This window comes from Impatiens glandulifera, chromosome 5 (assembly GCF_907164915.1).
Source record: "Impatiens glandulifera chromosome 5, dImpGla2.1, whole genome shotgun sequence".
In the NCBI taxonomy this organism is placed as follows: domain Eukaryota; kingdom Viridiplantae; phylum Streptophyta; class Magnoliopsida; order Ericales; family Balsaminaceae; genus Impatiens; species Impatiens glandulifera.
In genome coordinates this window covers 8,314,211-8,324,589 of record NC_061866.1, presented here as the reverse complement: position 1 = coordinate 8,324,589, position 10,379 = coordinate 8,314,211, and the positions used below count along the sequence as shown (strand labels likewise).

Here is a 10,379-nt window from a genome sequence, read left to right as displayed (position 1 = left end):
AATATGTTTTTATATAAATACTCAAATTTTTTTCATTTCGTTATTTTCTGTTCTCTCTCTACTCCACACTCTCTCTCACGACGGCCACGACGACGGAACCCTAAACGAACACATCATACAGATCGATGATCAAAACTCGTTTTAATTCATTATTGTTCATCATACGTATCGATTTATATTCTTATTTCCATTATGTTCATCTTCAAACCCTAAACCGCGAGATTGTTCTTATTATTCATTTTGTTCATATTTGTTCATCTTGTTCATTGGTTGTTTACCTTATCGATGATGATATTTGCATATTGATGTTCAAGGAAGATTCATGTTCACGATGGGATGTCCTTTCGCGATGGGACACGATTTGATGATGCTATGAATCGATTCCGTTTCAAGGAAGATTCACATTTCGCGATGGGACTTCACATTTCGCTATGAGACTTCACGTTTCGCGATGGAATTTCAATTTTTCTCTAATTCACTTTTTGAGATAGTCTTACATTGATGAATGAACTATGTTATCTTGTAATGGATGTTTACTCGCCATTGTTCTAGGGATTGTTGTTTTAATAATCTATCTTCTTATTGGGATTTCCTTTCTTTCTGCAAGTATCTGTTTCTTTATAGTTCTTCTTAATCATTCATTCATGAAAAGGATTAATATTTGCGAAACGTGAAGTCCCATCGTGAAACGTGAAGTTGCATCGCAAAACGTGAATTTTACCTGAAACGGAACCGATTCATAGCATCATCAAATCTTGTCAATCGCGAAGGGACATCTCATCGTGAAATGAATCTTCCCTGAACATCAATATGCAAATATCATAATCGAAAAAATGAACACCAATAAACAAGATGAACAAAATATGAACAATGAGAACAACCTCATGATTTAGGGTTTGAAGATAAACATAATGAAAATAAGAATATAAATCGATACGTATGATGAACAATAATGGATTAGAACGAGTTTTGGTCGTCGATCTGTATGATGTGTTCGTTTAGGGTTTTGTCGCCGTCGCGAAGAGAGAGCGCGCGAAGTAAATAGAGAAATAAAAATAACGAAATGAAAAAAATTGAGTATTTATATAAAAATATATTTCTTTCGCAAAACGTGAAGACTTATCGCATTACGCGATAAAAATATTTTCGTAAATTTCCTGAAACTTTCCCATATATATTTATATTTGCACATCTTTATTTCCCTTAAAAAGGACAGTGTTTTAATAATAGAAATTTTTATATTATTTCTTTAAAAAATAAGATTTAAACGGAAATATAATCAATTATTGAAAACCCCTAAAATTAGAACCATTTCCATAAATTCTAAATTAAAAACAATAATATTAAATACAAAACCTTATAATTATTTTAGATTTTAACAGCGGGCAAAAAGGAAGCTTTCCGACCGGAGAGTGATAATCTCCGGAGATATAGTAGAGACGGCCGGCCGGCGACGGTGAGGGTAATTTCGGCAAACTATAGCATATAGTTTGAGATTGAGCTGGTTTTCACATAAATACACAGTCACACTAATGGAAAATGACCACGAAGGGTAATTACGGCCATGATCTCTGAATGTGATCCTCTCTCTACTCGTTTCTCACTCATCTCTTTTGCGTGACTATTCAATCCCTAACAGTTTCAGGCGTAATCAGGTTAGAATTGAATGCTGTGAAGGATTTGGTAAAGAAATCACAAATTTGGATCTCTCTCTCTTTCTCTCTGCTCATTACTTCTGAATCGCTTTTCATCGTCTCTATGATGATATTTATTGCTTGAAAGACTGATCAGATTGGATCAGATTGAATCAGATTGACAGGGACATCTATTGCTGTTTGTTTCTGCACAGTTGTCTATGGACGGACTTGCATCGGTTTGAGTTCCTATTCTTATCTTAGCTAGCTAGCTAGCTAGCTATGTGGATAGAATAATAAGTGCTTCCTTTTTCGTCTCTGTAATTTGGTATGTGTTCCAGCTGGAGCTTCATATATGAATGAATCCTGGTTCGCCATTGTCCATTGAGAAATTGCTTGGTGGAATGTTCTCCACGTGAAGGAAAACCTCACCTTGTTTCGTGGAGGTGGTCCAATGGAGCTTCAGCCTAATTCATTATTAGATGGGGATAAGTTAAATAAACCCATTAGGGTTCGTCATAGAAGCATGCAACTTGAAGATAATATAGCACTTGAACCAAATCATAGACTGGTTTATATTAATGATCCGAGAAAAACTAATGACAAGTATGAGTTTTCTGGAAATGAGATTAGAACAAGCAAGTACACTTGCATTAACTTCTTGCCGAAGAATCTCTTCATTCAGTTTCATCGGGTAGCTTATTTATATTTCTTAGTCATTGCTGCATTGAATCAGCTTCCTCCACTTGCTGTTTTCGGAAGAACAGTTTCTCTTTTTCCTCTTTTGTTTGTGCTCTGTGTTACAGCTATCAAAGATGGTTATGAGGATTGGAGGAGGCATAGGTCTGATCACAATGAAAATAACAGAGAGTCCCTTGTTCTTCAATCTGGGAAATATCAATCTAAACAATGGAAAAAGATGAGAGCAGGGGAGGTTGTGAAGATTTACGCCAATGAAACAATCCCTTGTGACATTGTTTTGATGGGAACAAGTGATCCTAATGGTATTTCTTACATCCAGACGATGAATCTGGATGGTGAGTCTAACTTGAAGACAAGATACGCTAGGCAAGAAACTACCTCAATGTTACTACTTGAAGGAGGCACATCAATCTCAGGTTTAATTAGATGTGAGATTCCAAATAGGAATATCTATGAGTTTACTGCTAACATGGAGTTCAATGAGCAAAGATTCCCCTTAACTCAATCCAACATCATCTTGCGTGGTTGTCAGCTGAAGAACACAGAATGGGTAATTGGGGTTGCGGTTTATGCTGGACAAGACACTAAAGCGATGATGAACAGTGCTATGTCCCCTTCAAAGAGAAGCAGATTGGAAAGTTACATGAATAGGGAAACATTGTGGTTGTCTGTTTTCCTATTTACCATGTGCTTAGTGGTTGCTCTAGGAATGGGTCTATGGCTTCAGAGGCACAAGGAACAACTTGATGATCTACCTTATTACCGGAAAAGTTATTATGGAAAAGGATTAAGGCGTTACAGGTATTATGGAATTCCAATGGAGACTTTTTTCTCCTTTCTGAGTTCTGTTATAGTGTTCCAGATAATGATACCGATTTCCCTATACATCACAATGGAGTTGGTTCGCTTGGGGCAATCATACTTCATGATTGGGGACAAGTACATGTATGACAGTGGCAGTGATTCGAGGTTTCAATGCCGATCTTTGAATATAAATGAAGATTTAGGCCAAATACGATATGTGTTTTCTGATAAGACAGGAACACTTACTGAAAACAAAATGGAATTCAGAAGAGCTAGTTTGTATGGGAAAAATTATAGCAACTCTTTTCTACAAGATGCTGGTCTGCTGGATGTGGATCCTTTTGGTAAGCTTCTAGACTTGTTCTGCAATTGTAGCTCATTTATTTAAATCCAATGCATTTAATTTAATAACTATGAAGGTATTTTAGTAGACTTAATATGTTATTAGCGAAAAGAGATTGTTGAATTCAAGGAACTTTTCTCTATCACTATCCATTTGTTTAATCCAAGAATCAAATGTTTCTCCATGTAGAATTTGATATGTGAAACTGTGATTTGATGGAGGAATGGTAGATAAAGTTCAAGTGATGATCTTATTGAGGGTGTCAGGGAACTATTTAGTGTCTTTAAGAGCTCAAGGCTAGTGAGCTTTGGGAGTAGAATAGTTGAAGGGTTGCTTTTATTTAATCTTTAAAATATTCATGCCATCTTATAGTATAGATGTTTGTTACTTCCATTTGGAAGGATCTTGTAATAGGAACTTCTCCACTCCACAATTTTAGGATGGATTATTTTTGAAAGGTTTTCCTTAGATGTGTGTTGACATTTTAAGGCATGAATACGATTCTTCTTGCATTGGGATTCTTTTTTTCTTAAATCCTTACATAAAGTTTTCTTAAAATTGTACATCTCCCAACCACTTTTACACAACATAGTTCCATCATCATGACCTTACTGGTCACTTATAGTGCTGCATCTGGATCATTGATCTTTCAATAATATTACTAACATCAACAATTCCTTCATTTCAAATGATCCTTTTAGAAACTAATCCAAATCGTCAACCCCCACGGAGGTGGAGACTCAAGTCTGAAGTTCCAGTTGATTCTGAACTCTTGGCATTGTTGCATGAGGACATAGCTCGAGATGAAAGGATTGCTGCACATGAATTCTTTCTTACATTAGCAGCATGCAACACCGTGATCCCCATTCTTAGTGGAACCTTATCTTCAGATTGCTTGTCAGACCAATTACTTGATATTGAAGCCGCCATTGATTATCAGGGTGAATCCCCAGATGAACAGGCTCTGGTTACTGCAGCTTCTGCTTATGGATACACTCTTTTTGAAAGGACATCTGGCCATATTGCAATTGATGTCAATGGTGAGAGACTAAGGTAGAAAACTACCCACTCATTTTTTTTCTTCCTTTTTTTTTCTAATGAATGATCTTCATAAGAAGGTAGTAACTTAAGTGGTAAAAATCTTGAGACTTAGGTCTCAGCTTCGATTCCCGCCAAGAACATCTTGATTGAAGTGGGGGGTCACGGTAGTGGCATGCTTTGCTAGCATCCTTATAGAAAAAACCCTAGTCTCAAAAAGAAAAGGAAGAAAGTAAAGCATTTTCTGATGTCCACTTTGCCTTTTGTTATATTCTAACATTTTGGGTTCTTGCCTACTTCTGTGCATATAGGCTGGATGTTCTGGGTCTGCATGAGTTTGATAGTGTGCGGAAAAGAATGTCAGTTGTCATTAGATTTCCCAATGGCTCCGTAAAGGTGCTGGTGAAAGGTGCTGATACTTCAATGTTGTGCATCCTAAGCATGGATAACGAAAGGGATGAGCTTGTAAGACAAACAACAGAAAGTCATTTGACAGAATATTCATCAGAAGGATTGCGTACACTTGTTATTGCTTCCAGAGATCTTACCGATGCAGAACTTGAAAAATGGCAAGTCATGTATGAAGATGCAAGCACTTCTTTGACTGACAGGTCAAGCAAACTGCGCCAAACAGCAGCTCTAGTAGAGTGTGATTTACATCTACTCGGGGCTACTGCAATCGAGGACAAGCTGCAAGAGGGTGTACCTGAAGCCATTGAATCATTACGACAAGCTGGAATCAAGGTTTGGGTTCTTACTGGAGATAAGCAAGAAACAGCCATTTCTATTGGTCTTTCTTGCAAGCTCCTCACAGCAGATATGCAGCAAATCATAATAAATGGCACATCAGAAGTAGAATGCAGAAATTTACTGTTGGAAGCTATGGTAAAATATGGTATAAAATTCACCGATGGCAATAATTTCAAATTGAAATGGGAAAAAACTGCAGAAAATGACTTCTTTGGGCTTCCTATAGATGATAAATCTCCCGATGCTGGAAGTGCTACTCCACTTGCGCTGATTATTGATGGAAACAGTTTGGTGTACATACTGGAGAAAGATTTGGAATCTGAGGTATGTATCCCAATCCTTCACTTTTAATGAAGTCTTTGTGCTAATCGTTGTACAGTTCATATGAGGTGCCATAGACAGAACTTCAAATGCTCATTTTAGAAATATCTTGTTTTGCAAGGCTTTGTTTGATCTAAGGTTAATTGAAAGTGGTTATTTCCAAATAACTTTGTTTCATGTCTGTTATTGCATATATATATATATATATATGATATTTTGTTCGATGGTTTAAATGATGAGTAGAATGTTGATTGGCTATTGGTTATTTGAAATTAGTCTACCCACATCAAACAAGGCCTAAGTTTGTCTCTAACACGGTTATGTTTGATCTCCAACAGCTATTCGCCCTTGCAACTTCATGTAAGGTTGTCATTTGCTGCCGTGTTGCACCGCTACAGAAGGCTGGAATCGTTGACCTTGTAAAAAGCCGGACTGATGATATGACATTGGCTATAGGTGATGGTAAGCAAATCATGTTGCCACTGGTTAGTTAGGCTTTATACTATTTGTGAAATTACTCAAATATCCTCTCTTAACTTTATTTTGAATAACAAATAGAACTATAAACTCACATTGAAGTAGCAAATTGGTGAGAGAACTGATGAACATAGTGAGCCTATTTTGAAATTGGCAATTTGTCACAATCACAAAAATTGTTAAAACTAATATTGAAAATGATTTTTTTTTTTGTTTGTGTATAAGACTTTTACTATAACATGATTTTGATTATAGTGTGGTTTTCGTTGCTTTATTTGGTATATCCATAGTGTAAATTTTTGCTTCATTTGAAAATTTACTTTTTTTTTTCTTGATCATGACAGATTTTTTTCTAGATCATTGTGATTTTTTGACAAACATAACAAATATAAAATTTTCTTATATCGATCAACAGAAAAAAAATGTATTATCATTGAACTATTCTTACATAGTTCAAGGGTGTGTCTGATACTTATGTAAATTCATGGTCCTATTTGATCTTCAAAATAAGTTTGATGAATCATGACATTTCCCTCCTGATTTACTTATCATGAGCTTACATGCGAAAGATCTTTAGTTGACTCCTAAACATTTGAATCTCAACAGGAGCAAACGACGTTTCTATGATCCAAATGGCTGATGTTGGCATCGGGATATGTGGTCAAGAAGGACGTCAAGCAGTGATGGCCTCAGACTTTGCTATGGGTCAGTTTCATTTTCTGAAAAGGTTACTGTTGGTGCATGGACACTGGAATTATCAGCGTATTGGTTATCTGGTTCTTTACAACTTCTATAGGAATGCAGTCTTCGTCTTGATGCTCTTCTGGTATATTTCCGTTACCTTTATGCATTAATGTTGGAGCATTTCTGAATAAACCCTCTATGTCTGTACTTAGCAAAAATAAAAACATCCTCTCTGTCTGTTCATCGCCTTTCTATAACAAACTTACTTCTAGTCCTTCACTCTATTTCTACACTTACTATTAGTTCCTGCTCTTGAATACAGTCTCTAGTTTCCCTACATGCTAGAGAACTACAAAAACATTGATTTCTTTCCCTAATGGTATCCACAGGTATGTATTGACCACAGCATTCTCAACAACTTCTGCATTAACAGATTGGAGTAGTGTATTGTACTCAGTTATATATACTTCAATACCTACGATGGTTGTTGGCATTCTCGACAAGGACCTTAGCCATAAGACTCTACTGCAGTACCCAAAGCTTTACGGTGCAGGTCACAGACAAGAGAGTTACAATATGTATCTTTTCTGGATCACAATGCTCGACACTCTCTGGCAGAGCCTTGTTCTCTTCTACATTCCCCTAATCACGTATAAAGATAGCACAATCGACATATGGAGCATTGGTAGCTTGTGGACTATCGCAGTTGTAATCCTAGTAAACATGCATTTGGCAATGGATATCCAACGGTGGTTACTACTTACTCATGTTGCAGTATGGGGATCTATAGTTATTACTTATGCTTGTGTCGTAGCATTGGATTCCATACCCTTGCTCCCAAATTACGGGTTTGTTTGCTTTTCATCAAGACTTTTTTTTGTTATATTTGCGCTTTATTGCATTTGAGTAATAATACCCCTCCATGGCAGCTTTAGTTGTAAGGCCTTGTTGGGTTTAGGGTTATTTAAATAATTTTCTCAAATAACCCGAGCATCTTTTCATATATTCTCTCACAATCACATCATTCAAATCTTCAACCAAAATACCCTTTATTACTTTATTATTTTTAAATTAAATATTAGTATATATTAATACCATTGCTCTTAATTATTGAAAAAGTGCATTTTTTGGGTTAAATTACTAAAATGTCTTGTTACATTTAAAATTTATAAGAAAAAAGAATAAGGGTATTTTGATATCTTGATTGATAATTAGGTGATTTGATAGTTAAAACGAAAGGTGATGTGATAAAGGTCTTTTTGAAATAACCCCAAACTAAACTGGTTATTTAAATAACTCAAATCTGAACAAGGTCTAAGAGTCTTGAACTAAGAAGTTCATCAGATTCGATTTCCTACTAAGAACACCTTAATTGAAGCCTAAAAAACGAAATTGCATTTTAGTAATTAATAATATGTTGTTCTTGGTGTTTTTTTTTTTCAGGACAATATACCAATTGGCAAAGTCACCTACTTACTGGATCTCAATCCTTCTAATCGTGGTCTTAGCATTGCTTCCTCGTTTTATTTTCAAATCAGTACATCAAATATTTTGGCCTTCTGATATTCAGATAGCTAGAGAAGCGGAAATTGTTGGTGAACAACCCAATGAGTTTTGGTCAAAGCCAATTCAAGGTTCAAGTTAATTTTGTATTGTATGGATTAGATGAGTTAAAATAGCAAATTGCTAGGACTCCAGATGTGCCTTCTCATCATTGTGCAAATCTGTAAGGTAAGTTTCATAAGCTTTTGTCCCGATCAAACATTTTTATGTATACAAATTCCAAATACCATTCGAAACGGGCAACGATTCATTATCAGATTTTTTATTTATTTTGGGTTCAGATGAAGCTGGAAGCACTTAGTGGACAAAGGATAATGGAATTGCCAATTTGCCACCAAATGCAAAAATAGAGGTAAGAGTTTCACACTATAATCATTATTTTCATGCCTGTTTTTTATGGGGTTTGATTTGATGGGAATATCTTGATGAGAAGAAAGAATTGACAGTGTATAGTGAGGCTTCAGTTGAGTTCAACATAGTAGTAAATTTCAGTTGTAAAATTAAATAACAGAATATTCTATATATATATTAACTTGTGTGATTATTATTTGGTGAAAGAAAAGTTTGTTTTTGTTTGTTGTAGGGTTATTTGAAACAAACCTTATTCCAAAAATGGATTGTTTAAGTTAAATGATTAAAAAAAATTGTATTTAATATTTTAAAATGTTATAATTAGTTGATAATTTGATGGTGATTCCTTCTTTGCGGGATATCTATATTGACAAAATATAGATTTCTTCAGATTGGTTGTTACATGTTATTTGTGGAAATTGTACCATATGGTTTTTTTTTATGGGATTAGTTGTGAGATTATAATTTTTTTTTTTTATAGAATGCCATCAGTGAAAGGGATATATATGACTAGGTTAAAATTTTTTTTTTGAGGTAAACTTAAGAAAAAACATATGTATTAAATAAATGTATGAAAGTGAGTTATGTTTTTTTTTTTTAAATTAGAGAAACAAATGATGATGAAATAAATTGACAAAAAAAAAAAATTAGAGGGTAATATCATATTTTTATCGCATTCTTGAGAGTTTTGATAGAAACAGCGAGCTCGGTTGGAATGACTGTTGGAATGACTCGATGAGCTTTATTTTCTGGTAGACTATTTGACTCGAAAAAAACCCGTATAACGTTCAGCTTGATTGCGGACGACCAATATATTTATTACAAAATGCTATTATTATGACGATATGAGAGATCTTTTCTGAAAAATCGGTAAAGACGGTCGGTGAACACATTGATCAATTTAGAATCCCTGAACTAGTTAACGTTACACTTTATCTTTGTTTGTTGGTGTATTTTTTATTTACTTTTTCATTATTGCTCCCAAATTGTTAGGTAATCTCGTTGTGTTTCGAGCGTGTTTTGTGAAAAGATGAACATTCATATTTTTGTTGTTGTTATTCTTAAATGATTATCATTTATATAATATTGTATAAATTTGTTTTAAAAATAATTAAATTAAAATTAAAAAAATAATAATATAAGAGTGATTTAAAAAGTTTATTAAGATAATAAATATAATATTTTATTATTTAAATTTAGTTTCAAATAACCACAATCTAATAATTTATTAAACAAAAATGAAAACATCAAATTTGTATATTTTATATTGATTTTTATCATATCATAACCTTATATTAAGGGGAAATTTGATGAAATGGCCCTCATAAGTGGCTTAATTCCAACAAAGGCCCGCGCCTACTAATGTTTGCAAAATGGGCCTTTTTGCCCTGCGAAATGTTCATTTTACCCCTGTAATTGCACTTACTCGAATTACACTTGCGCGTAATACACTTACGCGAATTACACTTACGCGTATTACATTTACGCGAATTACACTTACGCGTATTACACTTACGCGAATTACACTTACGCGTAATATGTAATATGCGTACATTGAAAGACGCATATTACATATACGCGCATTATGTAATATGCGTCTTTCATACTATATAAAGCGCCTAATTTTGATCCTCATTTTAAATCTCCAATTTTTAGGGTTCCGACTCTCTCTCAAACCCTATCCCCTTCGATCCCGCTGCTCCTCTAAGGTA

The 10,379-nt window shown here is 34.6% G+C and overlaps 1 protein-coding gene across 2 annotated transcripts; it reads left to right on the top strand.

The window, feature by feature from the left end:
* The first annotated feature begins 1,413 nt into the window (after nt 1–1,413).
* LOC124937605 (phospholipid-transporting ATPase 1-like) lies at nt 1,414–8,890 on the top strand. 2 transcript variants are annotated; one of them, XM_047477899.1, is made up of 9 exons: nt 1,414–3,484; nt 4,185–4,536; nt 4,833–5,416; nt 5,498–5,595; nt 5,931–6,054; nt 6,676–6,895; nt 7,143–7,601; nt 8,197–8,484; nt 8,598–8,890. In XM_047477899.1, exons 1-8 carry the CDS (start codon nt 2,089–2,091, stop codon nt 8,396–8,398), a joined length of 3,435 nt encoding a protein of 1,144 aa, XP_047333855.1. In that variant the 5' UTR covers nt 1,414–2,088; the 3' UTR covers nt 8,399–8,484; nt 8,598–8,890. The 2 variants fall into 2 exon arrangements, with proteins under 2 accessions (XP_047333855.1, XP_047333854.1); XM_047477898.1 differs by having other exon boundaries at nt 4,833–5,595.
* Nucleotides 8,891–10,379: the final 1,489 nt, after the last annotated feature.